Source organism: Triplophysa dalaica, chromosome 6, assembly GCF_015846415.1.
Source record: "Triplophysa dalaica isolate WHDGS20190420 chromosome 6, ASM1584641v1, whole genome shotgun sequence".
NCBI classification, from domain to species: Eukaryota; Metazoa; Chordata; class Actinopteri; order Cypriniformes; family Nemacheilidae; genus Triplophysa; species Triplophysa dalaica.
Window position 1 is genome coordinate 4,444,954 of NC_079547.1, and position 16,486 is coordinate 4,461,439.

The 16,486-nt window shown below is 38.5% G+C and overlaps 1 protein-coding gene across 15 annotated transcripts in view; it reads right to left on the reverse strand.

The window, feature by feature from the left end:
- szt2 (SZT2 subunit of KICSTOR complex) overlaps window positions 1-16,486 on the reverse strand; it is a 71,657-nt gene that overhangs the window by 48,484 nt on the left and 6,687 nt on the right. For 10 of the 15 annotated variants that reach the window (XM_056749887.1, XM_056749881.1, XM_056749878.1 and 7 more), the window contains exons 9-36: window positions 14,630-14,800; window positions 14,185-14,416; window positions 13,943-14,072; window positions 13,106-13,251; window positions 12,728-12,880; window positions 12,543-12,657; window positions 12,230-12,435; window positions 11,629-11,865; window positions 11,123-11,201; window positions 10,551-10,639; window positions 9,960-10,128; window positions 9,265-9,379; window positions 9,055-9,174; window positions 8,564-8,764; window positions 8,020-8,117; window positions 6,778-6,919; window positions 5,414-5,650; window positions 5,025-5,226; window positions 4,886-4,933; window positions 3,608-3,735; window positions 2,808-3,069; window positions 2,563-2,734; window positions 2,394-2,486; window positions 2,182-2,260; window positions 1,743-2,045; window positions 791-929; window positions 234-350; window positions 87-156 (exon numbers count right to left, since the gene is read on the reverse strand). In XM_056749887.1, the coding sequence (XP_056605865.1) occupies window positions 87-156; window positions 234-350; window positions 791-929; window positions 1,743-2,045; window positions 2,182-2,260; window positions 2,394-2,486; window positions 2,563-2,734; window positions 2,808-3,069; window positions 3,608-3,735; window positions 4,886-4,933; window positions 5,025-5,226; window positions 5,414-5,650; window positions 6,778-6,919; window positions 8,020-8,117; window positions 8,564-8,764; window positions 9,055-9,174; window positions 9,265-9,379; window positions 9,960-10,128; window positions 10,551-10,639; window positions 11,123-11,201; window positions 11,629-11,865; window positions 12,230-12,435; window positions 12,543-12,657; window positions 12,728-12,880; window positions 13,106-13,251; window positions 13,943-14,072; window positions 14,185-14,416; window positions 14,630-14,800 (4,253 nt within the window). The remainder of the gene's footprint in view (window positions 1-86; window positions 157-233; window positions 351-790; window positions 930-1,742; window positions 2,046-2,181; window positions 2,261-2,393; window positions 2,487-2,562; window positions 2,735-2,807; window positions 3,070-3,607; window positions 3,736-4,885; window positions 4,934-5,024; window positions 5,227-5,413; window positions 5,651-6,777; window positions 6,920-8,019; window positions 8,118-8,563; window positions 8,765-9,054; window positions 9,175-9,264; window positions 9,380-9,959; window positions 10,129-10,550; window positions 10,640-11,122; window positions 11,202-11,628; window positions 11,866-12,229; window positions 12,436-12,542; window positions 12,658-12,727; window positions 12,881-13,105; window positions 13,252-13,942; window positions 14,073-14,184; window positions 14,417-14,629; window positions 14,801-16,486) is intronic. The other 5 variants (XM_056749885.1, XM_056749875.1, XM_056749876.1 and 2 more) reach the window with 4 other exon arrangements.

Consider the following 16,486-nt stretch of genomic DNA (forward strand, 5'->3'; position numbering starts at 1 on the left):
GCGTCATATACATAATGCAAAATGTCTCATCCATAACAATGGAACTGCACATGTGCTTAATCTTTGCTATAGTAACAGAGTCTCACCTCATCCATGGTGGCTAAAACCGCCATTTTATGAAGAACTGGAAGTTTGGATAGGGGATCTCCAGACATACTGCAGAAAGAAAAGTGGATCAGGTTCAGATTCAGAATTACGTGACAGTTAAGATATGTCAATCTTTAAATACTTACCCCTCCATACCAACGCCTCTTAGGCCGTCAAGATTTCCCATGAGCTCCTCGTCCGAGCGGTAAGACGACGGCTGTCCAGGAGAGCGATTCAGTGAGATGCTGCTTTCTGAGGTGTACCTGTATGCACAACATTTACATTTGTGCATTTGGCAGATGGTTTAAAGGGAAAGTTAAGCAAAAAATACAAATTCTGTCATCATTTACCCACTCTCGACTTCCAAACCTGTAACAATTTCTTTGAACTGATGAACGCTGAGAAGATATTTGAAGACATGCTTATAACCAAACAGTTCTGGGCCACCATTTCATACATTCAATATATTTTCTCTTGTGTTCAACAGAACAAAGCAATCTTTAAAGCAATTTTTCCTACTATGGTAGGCATCAGAATTATTTTATTATATTTCTAAGACATGAAAGTGCCCTTTGTGGCGAACCCACAATGCATTCAAACAGAAAATGCACATGGTAGATTGAAGGAGAAAAAAAGTTATTTATAGAAAGGTTGAGGTGGCAGGGAAGCTCTCTCGGTTTTTGGAAGCTTCTGAAGCACTGACCTGTTGTGGCAGAAGTCCGGGGGCATGGCCTCTATCTCCAAAGGTAACGTAAGCACAAATATATCAAGAGTCACAGACAACTCATTCAGATCCACAGACTGAAGATTCTCAGCATTCTCAAGACAGGAAATAACTTCACCTGGAACAAACAACAAACCAATGTTCCTCAAAACACATTACAGCTCTGTGATAGACACAAGTAACTGGAGCTCCAACAGGTCTGACTGATGTTATTCAAACTAAACCTATTTCATACTCGCAAATATTAAAAGCACAATAGAAAACAAAGAAAAGTTGTGTAAAATAAAAACACTGAAGATTCTACACTGCTTCAAAGTGAAAAATCAAATAGGCATACCGAGCAAACACTATCAAATCTTTTGCACAGAAAGTCTTTAAATAAAAAAAGCATCTTCGATATTTGTCTTGGATTTGCAGGCCAAATGCCATTGACATGAAAAGAAGTAATGCAATCATTACAGAAAAACACACAAAAAAAACAATAAATATCGATATCGTAAATGTGGCAATTTTTATTGTTCCCTCTCTAAAACCATGTCTGTTTAAAACATAAAATGGCAGATTACTTTAGATCATTCGGATGAGGGTTGAAGTGCAATAAGTAAATCCTAAATGTATTTTTATATTATATTATTTTATTTTTATAAAATAATTTAAATATCTTTTTTTATTATATTACTATATATTATATAAGCTTACTGTTGTGGAAAAGATTTTTTTCCATGAATGTTTTTTCATGTAAACTACCAGCTCAATAACTAAACGTTGCTCATTTTCATCCAAATTAAGATTATTATTTGCAGATTTATAGGTATAGCATTAAAAACTGGCTGTTTTGTCAGAGAGAGGGTGATGAAATGATATCAATCTAAAAAACACTATATTAACGTACACTAAATAAGAGCTAATATTATAGGACGCAAAGCTTTACCCAAACAGGTGGGCAGTGTTTGAGTGGGCATGGAGCCGTGGCAGCTCTTCATGTTGACTGAGCAGGTCAGGTGCACAAACAGAGGGGGCATCTCCGGCTGTGGCCCCTCACGCTCCAGGAGCGAGTCCCCATCCAGAATGCTGAACGAGTCTTCATCCTGGTTCACCGTGTTGGAGTCAGACGGTGACCCGTCTTCACAGACTTCCTGTTCAGCACTCTCTGCTTTCCCATTCTCACATTCCTGATATTCCACCTCCAAATCCGTGTCGCTTTCTGTGACAATGCAGCAGCCGGACACGTTCTCTGTAGAGATGCAAAAAAGTTATTTGGATTTAGTCTTCAAGTGTTTAGGTGTTCTGAAATGCTAGAATTTATAAACTGAGCCCTTTTACATTATACACTTTGTTTTATGTGAATCAATGTTAAAATAAAATCTAACCATCTTCTGTAGCTAGTTCAGCGTCAGACACTTCACAGTCGTCGCTATGTCTCCTTTCACCCTCTTTGTCTGACTCCTCCTGAGTGGATTGTGATAAAAATGTGTTAATGATAATGTTTAACTAAAACAAGCTCAACAGTCTTATTCCTGTAACCATAAAACCAAAAAAAGCATTCATGAAAAATAGATTGCATCAGAACGGTTTAACAAACCTCCTTTTTGGAAGATGGGAGGCGGTAAAAGAAATAATGTGGATTGGAAGGCACAGTCTTGAAATACTGAGCGCCAATTTCCATAAATTTATCCTACAGAAAAAAAAAACGAGAATTTGTGACACATTGTGAAGCTGTTTTTCTGTACATCTCTCAACAACAGACATACCTGTATGATTTTGTGCAAATCAGCGTACACCTCACACTTCTGCTGAGACTGAAGGAGAGACAACGGAAATTCTGGGAATTTAGGAGACTTGCGTTCATCCAGTACCAGAGGGGAAGTGGGGACGGAGAGTTTTCCTCTTGAATCTACCTCACTCACGTCCTCCAGCTCAACACTAAACACAAAATATTTATAAACAGAAAACCAAAACTACAAGAATAACCAAAAGATCCACAATGCACTGGTACCTGGATGAAGACACGAGCCTGGCTCTGTCGGTTCCATCTTCATCTTCTCCGATGATGAAGGTTGTGGGACCGTTGGTGGACCTGCTCACGTTGACACAAGCCTGCAGTTCGTGTCTCTCGCGGAAAACACGTATGTGTCCGCAAAGCGTCTGAAGGAAGGAAGTGATGTCGATCTCCTGCAGGGATTCTTCGCAGTAGTCCATCGCCGTCAGTAAGTCCTGAGAGCTCACGCTGTACAACTGCTGCAGGCTGCGATACACACCTGTCAATCAACAAACACACAGGTTACACCCAATTTTATTGAAAAAAATCTGTAACTGAATAATTTTAATAATTAAAAAATGGTATAACCAAGTTTTAGGTTGATGTAGATAACTGGCAAAAAAGATAGTGAAGCTTTCTTTTCCAAAAATAATTTTCAGTTTAAAAATATATTAAATTGTAATATAATTGATTTTATTTCAATTATAATTTTACATTAGATTTATAATCACACCAAATAAAGAATACTTAATAATGCTATTAATTTAAATTATTAAAAGTATTAGCTGTAAAGCCCTTCTATCAGTTTTTTTTATTTAAATTTTCCTACAGCCTAAAATTGTAAAATTACTGTACCAACAAAATGATAATCTTTCTTTAAAAATAATCTTTAAGAATAATAAAAGGGGAAAAAATAAAGGAATAGTTCAGTCTGAGGATAGCTTAAGTTTTTCAGAATAACAGCCACAAAAATACAATTGAGAATGTGTTACAGTAGTGTTAGTTTAGGTGTCATATTCTTGATGTATGCATGTGACCTTTGACATAGCTCTGGTAGTAATGTTCTTGCAGCAGACTGCAGTAGTTAGTCAGATCTTTGTGCTTGTGAGGATGCGCCATGAGCTCCGTCCAGGAGGAGGCGCTACTGCGCTCCTGAGATATAGACCTGCCAAGAGACACACATACACACATTAGGTCACATTCATCCGAACATTTCCTGTTAGAACACATCCAGACACGAGCCCAACACAGCAAAGAATAGCAGAAGACAGTAAATGACACCCACAAATCAGTTGATCACCCCATATTAGGCTGGAATGAGGTCCATTGGATCACATTAATCTCAATGGTCCTGAGAATCTTTGAATTGATATGCTAGTAACACTCGCTCGGGAATAAGAAGGGAAAATATCAAACCAGTCTTGTAGTGATATCAAACATGCTTTAAAGCATGCAAAACAGATTTGCAGCCATAAAGCGACAATATTCAATATTAAGCACCACACGTTTAACAATACATGTATGGAACTTGACTCACACATTATGACTGTTTTTCTTTATATATCACACCTATGATTAAATAATATTCCTATATATGCTGGCAATTAAACAGAACATTTTATATTTTATATCAATGTGGTAATACATGTTTGGATAATCAGAAATATCAGTATCTGTATTACAGAATCTGCTAACAGTTGTATAAGTAAAAGTGGTGCAGATAAAATTAAATGCATGGTTTACCTTCAGATTGTTGCAAACCTGTGTACATTTCTTTGTTCTGCTAAACAGAAAGGAAGATATTTGGAAGATTTATATTGCCTACTATGGCAGTAAATATGGGATGAGATCTGTTTGGTTACAAACATTCTTGCAAATATCTTCCTTTGTGTTCAGAAGAACAAAGAAATTTATACAGGTTTGCAACAATCGGAGGGTGAGTAAATGATGACAGAATTTTCATTTTTGGGTGAACTATCGCTCAAAACCATTTAATTTCAGAAAAAAAGCAGCAGAAAAATGTATCAAAACAGGGAGAACATCCAGGATATGAGGTCCTAAAATCCAATTGAAATATTACAAGAGAAATCCACATCATAACAGCTAATTGTTTTCCTCCGGTTTTTAAGACCTCATTACAAGATGTGTGCAACCTAGTAGCACAACCCTCCAGAAAGAGAGAAAAAGAGAGAAAGTCAGGGACATCCCTCGAATAACAGGGGCAAAACATCTCTCTCTCCTCAGATACGTGACACGTGACCCTGTCCCCAAGCTAAAGGGTGGCCGCAGCAACAGGAAGCATTAAGCAGGGCTACCTGTCTTTGGGCTGCTGACTCAACTCCCAGAAATCTGTTTCTTGAGGTCTATTCTCATTCAAAGAAAAACCAAACATTAGGCACACCTCTGCAACAAAACTAATTTAGCTGCTCTCACATAAAGTAGGTGTTGAATTACCTGAAGAAGACGTCTCTGGGCGTGCGGCCTGATCGTGGGTGGACAAGCTGTTCTTTGAGGGAGTCTAGAGTGCAGTTGTAGATGTAGATCGGGCAGCGGGGTCGAACTGCGTCACCGCTGCTCAGCTGAGACGCTTGTCGGCCAAAAGTGATGTAGCAGTCTTGCTTCTGGGGCTCTACGAACTGCACGCCATCTTTCTCTTCTGCGGTTAAGATTCAGGGGGGACAAGGTTGTGGACATGCACACATCTCCAATGTTAATCTTTAAAACGCTCAATGTTCTAATTGGTCTTCATAGAAGTAAAAATCAAAGACAATCAGAACATAGTTGTTTAATATACAAGAGACTTTGTGGGCGAAACTACACCGTAATCCCTGTGCACTTAATACCTGTTTCGCTTGTATTGATGCTTGTTTGCTCTGTAGATGCCTCAAGAGACGATTCTGCTTCCAGCGTGGAGCTAAAATCATCACTCAGATCAGCACCATCGTCTGGACTGTAACCTACAGAACTGCTGACTGTCTGTGATTGGCTGTTGCCATGACTATAGGTGTCCTCATCTTCCCGCAGGCTGCTGCTGATGGGTGGTTCAGCGTCCAGTCCAGAAGACATTAACAGATGCACATCTGCGGAGTCGATTATAAAATTAGCTCATAACTGAATAATTGGAATAAGAGAGCATCAGTTTACACACTGCAGCTAAGTACAGCAGACTTCTCTTTAGTAATGACACTTTTTATTAAATATGTATAGGGTTCTTACACCTTTTTACAAAGTCAAATTCCAGCAGTTTTCCAGTATTTTCAATGTGTTTTCATGCTTTTCCAGTATACACAGAAAAAGATCCTAAAAAGAAATTCCCAACTTGTTGACAGTCTGGCCAATTAAATAGGCCTACATTTAACATAAAAATTGACAACCATTTGCAAAAGCTTGCAGGGGCTGAAGTGTTTTTGCTCGTTTCACTCCAAAGCAGGTACTATTTAAATGTCATGTTAACATAGCAAATGCATTTCCGCCCATTGGGGTGCTGGTCTGAAACGAGGGGCTCTATTTTAATGATCTATGCGCATAGTCTAATCCCAGGCACATGGTCTAAAGCGCAGGGCCCAAATGCACTTAAGGCGTGTCCAAAAACAAGCCTCTGGTTCACGCGCATGCAGCCGAGGGATAACGGAAGCTAGACATAAACGTTAATAGCACTCTCAGTATGGATATTTCTCTCAAACAAACGCATCGATTCGCTTCAGAAAACCTTTGTTAAAACCGCGGAGCTGTGTCGAGCAGTTCTTTGATTGATGGATGCACTTTTTGGAGCTTAAAAAAATTGCCCCCCACTCTGCTTCTTGGAAGAGAAATGATACGTGGTATTATAACTCCGATTGCATTATTCTTCAAGAACAAAGTCATAATCAGTCAGGATGCCTCGAGGGTGAATAAAACATGACACATTTTTCTTTGCCCCCGAAATATCGCTTTAAACTTTTATTTGCACTAGAATGTTTAAAAATAAAGCACAAAAGTAGAGCTCATTAAGACCAGACAAAAAATGTCCACATGTTCCTAAAAATGCATCCAATGGTTATCATATCACCCATCGGGAGTTCAGTGTTGTGTATCTGACTGCTGTAACCCACACATGTTTTCACTTAAAAACATCAAAACGATTAAAACTGTTTATATGGTTAAAATTAAATAAAATTACTTCAATCCCTTTATGTGGGAGGTCAGAGTTGTGATGACACGCACACACCTGAAAATGTAGCTGGTATGAAGGTGAGTAATATTTGCTGGTGGCTGATGTATTTGACGTAACATTTCCATTGAGGTGAGGCGTCATCGCTCTCTATGCCGGCTGTCCCATCATCCACGAGATCTGCATTACTGAAACTCTGCTAGAACAAACAAACACACTGTTAAGACTAGGCCTGTGTGATATGCAATAGCATGCTAAATATTGCGATAACCGATATTATATTTCTTTTTCTGCATTAACCTAAAACTTATAAACAATAGACCACTTTGCAAGATGAAAACATTGGATTAGAAGCACTTCCGGTTTCATTTCAGGTTTCATTGGAGTTTAATTGAAATCATACCATGATTCAGTTAATAATTTTCTGTTAATTGCATTTTGTTCAACCCAGTTTTAAAAAACTGAAACAGGAAGTTCTATTGGACCAGCTTTGGGTCAGCGTTGTTTACGTCATCCAAAGTAGTCACGTAACTTTTTTTAATATTTGAAATAATAAATGCGTTATTATAAATTATTGCACATTATATATGTGCACATAAGAACATTTGTGACGTTTCAATATATTGCACATCCCTAGTCAAGTCAAAACCAGAGGAAGGAAGATATGCAAGAGCAAAATATCATCTGGCCGATTCCATGCAAATTTCAACAATGAAACAATCTAGTTTTTACCAAATGTTTTCACCATACTAATAGGTCAGATGCCAACATTTAACATTTTTAAAATATTTTAAGGTAAGTAAATTGTCACATCCATAACGAAACAGTCCATATTCCTCACAAATGGGCACATGAAAATTAAAATATAGTAAAATTCCATAAAGAGGCATCCTTTCTCCATTTGTTGGGTATTTTTACTTCTGGTTTGTACATTTTTAATCCTACCAAGCATATTATCTCTCAAAATCTTACGTCCTTCTTGTCACATCCATAACACATTTCCCCCTCTTTAAAAACAGAAAACTTTTGCATAGACTGATATTTTTCTAATGACTGGAGTCTTTAGGGGCTTTATTAAAATATCAACGAATGGTTCAACATATTAGTAATGCATTCCCTGAGCATTTATATTTCAAGTTTTGACTGAAAATGTCACATCCATAATGATAGAATTGACGATTGTGTTCTTAAACGTTTTATTTTTTAATATAATTTTATTTTATTACATTTCCAGCAACAAAGTGACCAAGAGGAGAACACAGAAACATTAAAAGTGTGTGCATGTGAGCATGTTTGTACCTGCAGTGTGCTGGAAGAACCCGTCACCTCCTTACTACTTCCCATAGTGTGGAAGGACATAACAGTGTCGTGCCTCTCTGTCACCTTCAAACACTCTTCTAAACACACACAGATAAACAAAATGAGGGCAGATTTGAGGTCCTTATGGTGCTACAAATCACTAATGAACCAATTATAGGATATTTGGGGAAGGTTGACATCAATTAGCGTGAAGAGTCTCAGAGGAATATACGATGCGTTTCTATCCTTAATTTACTTAATTTAAGCCGTATGTTTTCCTTTACCGATCAAGGTGCTATTCATCTATCAAACACTTTAATCATTACACATTAAAGCAACTGTGGCACTCCTGTGCATCCAGTAATTGAAGAAAAGCTCTGGGATCACAAGTTAAGCCAAATCAACAGATTACCACAGACAATAAATTGCGACTTCTAAAAAAGATGAATTACTGTGAACACTATTGTTGTTTCTTTTGTGCAATATAAAAAGCATTTGTTTACAGGAGCGTTAATGATATTTTTGCGATAAATAGACAAACTACCTTTAATGACAGGTAATGAGAAGGGAGCCGTATGACCGTCCCTTTCGCGTTCCAAAATGTGATGCATGAATGCCACGTGATCTCCGCTGGCCAATGGGATCTCTCGATCACTCAGTTCGGTCTGCAGAGAGCTGTGGAAGAGGCTCAACAGCAGGTCATTGGGTAGAGAGGAGGAGCTCCGTGGTGAATCCGCTTGCTCTGCTGCGACAGAGATCAAAGGTCAACAGAAAAACGGTGATACGTCACCTAAAAAAGCCTTATGTTTCAAGCACCATACAAAATGTCTATTTTTGGGTGAAATGTTTCTTTAAATCCATGAACAAAACTGGTCCACGTGCATTTCCTTTTTCATTTTTTTGTCTCAATGATGTTTTGATCTAGCTCTATATCTTCTCTTGGTTATATTTTATAGTTTGTGCAGTGTTAAAGAACAGCAAGAGCTACTGGACCAGTGTTGATGAGAGATGAGGCGTCAGGTGATCGAGCCGTACCCCAACCAAATGTGTAGAAGAAGAGCTCTATCTGTTGGCATTTGGGCAGGAGCTTCATGAGGTCAAACTGGAAAGGCACGTTATGTATGCAGTCATCGGCAGGAGTTAAGGTGATCTCACCTGAGAGAGAAGGTCACGATAAACCTCACAAAACATGACAAACTGATTGTGTGCGAGGCGGCAGAGGTTCGGACATGTGGACAGGTGTACCTCGAGCATCTCTGCTGCTGTTGAGAGCACACTCCTGCTCTTTATTCTGACACAGCTGAATGAGGTATTCAAAGGTAATCATCGTAGACATGCACGACAGGTCACGAGGAAAAATCTGCAATAAAAAAAGAATTATTCGAGAGTAATTTTGCCCAAAAATGGTTAAACGCTAAAAATCGCTAAGGTTCATAAGTTTAGGAATTGTTTTTGTGATCTTAAATCTTAAAATCTCAAGGTGTGAGCTAAAATGTTTGACAAAAGTAACGTGAAAATATAACTGGAAAAATATGACAGGTACTTTAAAATAAATATGAAATAATGAATAATAAATAAAAAACATCCAATAAGAGCCCAGCATAGAACTTCTTTAATACTGTTTAAAAAGCATCTCAGGGTGAGTACTCTAGAATGTAGATGAAAAAATGATGAGAGTACCATTTTGCAAACTTTAGTCACAGTGTGATTGCTTTGAAGATACAAAAGTAAATATTTTTAAATGAATCTTAACTTAATACCCATAGTTGCCATATTCAATAGTTTTAATGACTTATGAATCATTTACTTTTTTAACAAAAATGTCGCAAAACTAGCAATAAAGAAAGTGTGACCCTAAACTTTTAAATGGCAGTATATGTACAATAAAATGTATGTGAAGCAAATATGATTATTTCTGTGATGTGTCGCAGGTCACTCACAGCCTGAGGGATCTCCTGATACGTGAGGTTCTGAAAGTGCTGATGCTGCTCCAGTGAACTGCAGACGGTTCCGCTCTGAGGCTCCACCCAACACTCGGTCACCAGACTGAGCTCTGTGTCCACGTCTATCGCCTCCACCTCAGTATCATTATCATCATCTGTAGAGAAGCTGTGAGCACACAGAACATCTGGCTGTAACTACACATCCTGTATATGCACGACGGCAACAGAAGAAAGTGAAATGCATTCTGGGTATTTACTGTGATAAAGTCATGATTTATGAATTAGTAGTTGAGAGTAAGCCATTGATAGTATTATAACTGAAATCATGAAATCTAATTTAAATAAGCGAGGGATCACATTTACATTCAGATGGTAATACATTTATACAGAACCCCAAGGTGCAGACGATAAACTGCTTAATGGTCTGAATTCAGTCTGATTCACTGAGTGGAAAGTGCTGTTTGTGTTTTTGGGGGCTCGTACCCATCGCTCATTATTTTATGTTGCTTTATTATCGTAATATTGACTATGACCACATCGATAGATAAAGCATTTTACATTGGATTTTGTAGCGTGATTGACCGTTACCTGTCCTTGGTGGAAGTGGAATGAGGTGGAAACAAGATATACTGCACAATACAGGTGGGCTGTTTCCTGTCCAAACCAGAAGGCTCACTCTGCACATACAATGACTGAATGTTACAATGCATTGACAAACCAAACAAATATGAAAATTGATCGATACATTTACATTTATGCATAGGGTAGACGCATTAACCTAGAGCAATTTACAGTTTATTTTTAAGGTACAGCTATGGAAAGAATAACAGACCACTCCAGTTTTATCTTTTAATATACATTTGAACTGCAGACATTTGAGTCAAGTATCTTTTAAATAAAACAAACTCAGAACCTGAACTCAGCAACGTGAAAGACTGAGAGCAAATATATTTGAACATTCTGAAAAATGTAAAACTATATTAGAGTGGTCTCGTTTTTTGGTTGCATAGCTGTATATATTTCTTATCAGAATGTGCGTTTCCTGGAAATCGAGACAACCTTTCCACAACCTTTGTTCTGCTAGCTCAATGCTCTATCAAATAAGGTACAGGAATAGTACTACTAACAATGATAATGTTTCCTTGCGTGTAAGATTTCACCTGTATTGGCAGTTCGGTCACCATATTGACGATACCCTCACCGCTGGCTGCGAAATGGAAGCCCTCGGAGAGACGAATGCTGTGTAAACAGCAGCAGTTCATCATTTTATTAGCTTGAAGGGTCATACACCCGGAGTAATGTGGAGGAAATATAAATAAAAGTCTTGGTCATGGGCAAAAATGGTCATGGACTTTTCTGAGGGTTGAACCTGTCACCAGTACGTTATCAGCCCATCTATAACCACTTAGTGTGACCCTTGACACTTTAATTAAATTGTATAATAATTGCATTACGAAACTAAATATCAAAGCAAATGCCACTGTAAACAAAAAACAGATAAGAGACACCACCCGCATTTCAATTGTCTCTTTATTATCTAAAATTAAAAATGTATATATTTCAGTTACTACTACTGTATATAATACAAGGACACATTTAAGTGTCAAATTTGTTTGAATATGTTTTTTGGGGGGTCCCTGTGTTATTAAAAACGTTGAACACTTACTCAGAGAGCATGGAGAGGATGTGCGCCACAGCCTGTAGAGAAACAGCGGTACCTGGCCCGTTCTGTACGGCCCAGACCCAGCGCTGGTGCAGGAAGTATCGGGATAGTGACGCAACGGTTGAAGATGCTGTCCGGCTGGCGGCCATGCTCAGAGGGGCGCCCATGTTGCACGGCTGGGCAAACGGCTCCATGTTTAAGATGAAAGGTGTGCGGAAGTCAGAGGGAAGCTTCTCGTACCTGCGGCAGGTCATCAGAGGTCAAAATAAATGTTGTACTTTTAAAACATGTGAATTACAGAGACCAGGTGATAACTTAACAATGCCAATGCGTAACTCCACTCATATTTATTTTTTGTATTGTGATGTATTAAAACAAGAGAAACTTCGTAGATCTTATGTGTAAAAAGTGCATAGTGGGGCTGATATATATGTCTGCCAGTATGAACAAGTTGTTGTATTTCATAATTGTTAGCAAAAAAAATAATAAGATCAGTAAACTTTAGTCCAAAAAGAAAACAATGTATATTTTGATTTCATGTTAAGAAACATCCTGATAGTGTTTGTTTCTATTTTTTTCTTCTTGAAATGTTTATTTCACAGACCTGATAAGTAGCTTCTCAAGAGGTTTGTTAAGCAGCACCACACACGGCCGGTCGGACAGGGCAGGTTTTGTAGCAGGAAGAGGTGGAGACTTCGAGGGCGATCCGTTACCAAGAATCTTCCGTTTGGTCTTTGGTGTGGCCTCTTTATTCTGGACTCGATGAGGGAACCGCATGCGTAGAATCTGCTCTCGAAGTTCATCCACGATCTTTGATATAGAGAAAGAAGTGTTTATGAATAAAAAGAAACACTCTCCTGTAATATCATCCTCTATGAATAATTAGAGAAGAAATCTGAATAAAACAAGTTGGTCACCTTGTTCCTGGTGTGAGCCAGAGTTCCTATGGGAAAACCCAATCGCAGCACCATGCAGGGAGCTTTAGAGATCAGACGCACCAAGTAGAAGGAGACGGGCGGAAACTCGGAGCCACTGTCAGAATAATTCTGATTCAAACTCTGTAAAACTGAAGCGCTTAAAATGCGAACCAAAAATGTAGTACCTGTATATAAGTTTGACATAAGAGTAGCCCTCCACCAGGACGAAACTGCTCCAGTCTCTCAGAAGTGAGGTGAGGGCAGAATGAGAGATCCTGCACTGGATGGTACTGAATCGACCATTACATCCGGCATTGTGCACGTGCTTTGGGACGGGGCTGAACAGATACCAAACAAATCACAATCAGGATTAGAGTTCACAGTTCTTGTTGGTTCTGCTCGTCTGAAATAAGTTTGTGCACAATAGACATACTCTGTGACTGTTTTTGATGCAAGAAACAAACAAATAAAATGTTAAATGCTCTCTCATTTGTTCGTCGCGATGGATAAAAGCATGTGTTAAATAATTAAGGTTAAACATAAATCCAGGCGTTCAGACTCACATGTCATGCTCCAGAATGATGGCAATGCGATGCATGTGCAGCCAGCGCTGCCAGAAGTTGGCGTCCATGGACAAGATAGGCTTCCAGTAGAAGGCGAACTGTGATTGGCTGGAGTCTTTAGAGCCACTGTGCTGGAGCGAGAGGACCTAAGGGAAAGCAGGAGGACGGTTAGCATGTTAACATTACATTACAAGATTAAGAAAAGTGGAGGTTGTTATTTCCATCCTCACATTAAGATCACCTAAAAAAATATTGTGTGATCATTTAGTCACACTCTTGTCATTTCAAACCTGTATGACTTTTCTTTCTTCCGCAGAACACAAAAAAAGAGATTGTGAAGAAAGTTGGTAAGCGAACAGCACTGGACCCCATTCACTTCCATTGTATGGACACAAACCAATGCAAGTGAACAGGGTCCAGTTAACAACATTTTTCAAAATATCTTGAAGAATGCTTATCACCAGACAGATTTTGCACCCCATTGACTACCATAGTAGGAAAAATACAATTGTAGTCAAAAGTGTCCCAGAACTGTTTGCTGTCCTACAAAATATCTTCAACAGAACCAAAAAAATTATAAAGTCATTTTCCTACTATGGGAGTCAATGGGGGGCAAGATCTGTTTGGTTATAAGCAATTTTCAAATATCTTTCTCTGTGTTTATCAGAACAAAGAAATGTATACAGATTTGAAACAGCTCAAAGGTGAGTAAATGATGAAGGATTTTCATTTTTACGTAAGGTATCCCTTTAACACATAAACCTCTTGATCAGGGAAACAACAGTGTTAAATTCGTATGTGTTATGTTCACGTGGTTTTTGTTCCGTGTGAACTCACCGGTGTGGTAGATCCGGGTGGGATGTAAAAGAGAGGAACTCCATTTTTTGTACTTTCAGGAATAGTGTAATGCTCGGGGATGGAATTAAATGACTGCAGGTGTACCAGCATCTGGTCGGTTTGATTTATGCTGTTCGAGAGAAATAATGCATTAGAACTAAAACATCAGCAGAGGAAGAAGTCGTGGAAAAAAACATTACGATCTTCATTCTATCTGCAGAAAAACACAAGCAGCATTCAACCTCTGCAGAGTGTTCCAGAAGCGCCGTATGACAGACGTGCGGTAAGGGCTTGTGATTGGCTTGCGCATGGTACAGCTGATGTCATGCAGCATGTCATAGCTGCCCTCCATGGTCACTTCCATCCAAGTGATGCGTTTGTCCGGATCCAGGGGCCAGGAAGCCACAGCGAGGTACTCGATACGCATATTGTGATTCCAGAGGAGAACCAGCTTCACTTCAAGCTGAGTTCCACCTTTGGAGAGCGAGAGAGATTTAGAATTAGGCAAATGGAGTTGTACTGCATCGTTGTTATTTATGATGTAGCACGTTTTATTTTTATTTATAAGACCGAAAAGAGTACGGTGATCAAAAATCCCAACACAGTCATTAATTGTTTGACTTTTTTTAGCATGTTTAGCTATCAGAGTCAATAAACAATGTGACACGTTGTTTTTATGTTATGTACCTTTGGTGATGTTAACCTCTCGGATGGTGTATCCCTCTCTCAGTCTGACAGACAGCACACTGATCAAATCTGCGTGAACTTCCTTCTCTGTGTGTTTCTTCCTGCGCATGACAAGCGCGGGGTTTCCACTGGCAGACACCAGATGCTCATTTAACAGCCTGTGCTGGGAGACTGAACATACAGAGTATGGAGTATGAATATAGAACACTGACCACAGCATGCTATTATAACATTCAGAAAGTCTATGGGCCACATTCATGAAATACGAGCAGGAACAATTTTTGTGTCAATTGTTCGTAAAGTTGTTCTGACGTAAATTTTTGGATCCCTAAAAATATTGGTATTTATTCTTTAACTTTGGTAAAATGCAGACCTAGTCAATGTCCCTTTCAACACAGTTGTCCAATCACAGTGGAGGAGAGGCAGGACAAAAGTACATTGAGCAATTTGAGCAATTTCCTACTATGGGAGTCAAAGGGTGGTGAGATCTGTTTGGTTAGAAGCATTCTTGCAAATATCTTTCTCTGTGTTCATCATAACAAAGAAATTTATATACATTTGTACACATTTGGAACAACTCGAAGGTGAGTTAATGATGACATTTTTGGGTGAAGTATCACTTTAATTGAATAATTTATTGTTAGGGATTTAGCCTATAGAGCTTGTCAATCGACATCAGGCCGTGTTGAATATTCCGCCATGTTGGGAGGCAAGCTGCTATTGCATTCAATGGAGTGTTGAATGTAGATTTTCTTGTTTGATTAAGTAATATTACTATAGTAGGTAGGTCCTGCTGTATTAAATGAGCCAACCAATATGGCGGAGCAGCCGGCGGAACTGCAACATAAAACGCAGGGGGTGACGTCACCTTAACATTTATGCAATATAACGTGCCAAACACGAGAATGGAATCCAGACGATTCCACAGCATTCTTAGATACGTCATTTGTTTCATGAACGAGACCCAATATACGCAATCACTCTAAGTTGAATAAAGTATACATATCAAAACAAAACCGATTATTATTCAACAGGACAAAATTAATAGAAAACACTTTTCTAGTATATAGAACAAGACCTGAATGTACTAGATTATAGCCAATTTAAAGGGATAGTTTAGCCCAACATTAAATTTCATTCATCATTTACTCTCATGTCATTCCAAACCTGTATGACTTTCTTTCTTCTGCAGAACACAAAAGAAGATATTTTGAAGAACGTTGATAACCAAACAACATTGACTTCCATGGTTTGGATTAAAGATTTCTTGAAATATCTTAATTTTTGCTCCACAGAAAAAAAGAGTCACATATAGGTCTTAAATGACATGAGGGTGATAAAAGGATAGTTCACCGCTAAACATAAATTCTGTCATTATTGAATGTACTTCATACAGTCAGACCTAAACATGCTAGAATACAGCTTCAGTAGTAAAAGTGAACAGTGTGGTTTCTTGCCAACATCTGCGGTGTAAGACAAATGCTACACTTCTCAAATGACACAAACTGATATGTTGGAAGGAGGGAAGCAGACGGTCTGACGATCATATGAATTATGACCATTAGAGAACTGACCTCAGACCAAGAATTTTATGATCATTTATAAAACACTCTCTAAACATTTTCTCAGGCAGAACTGAGAGAAAACAGATGTGGTAAAGTGCTAAAAGCTGTTATGCTAACCGCTCTTTGACTGAAAATGTTCTTGGAGGTATTAAAGGGATGGTTCACACAAAAATGAAAATTCTGTCATCATTTACTCGGCCTAAAGTTGTTTTAAACCTGTATACATGTTTCTGTTCCACTGAACACTAAAGAAGATATTTGTATGAATGTTTGTGACCGAACAGTTTTAGGG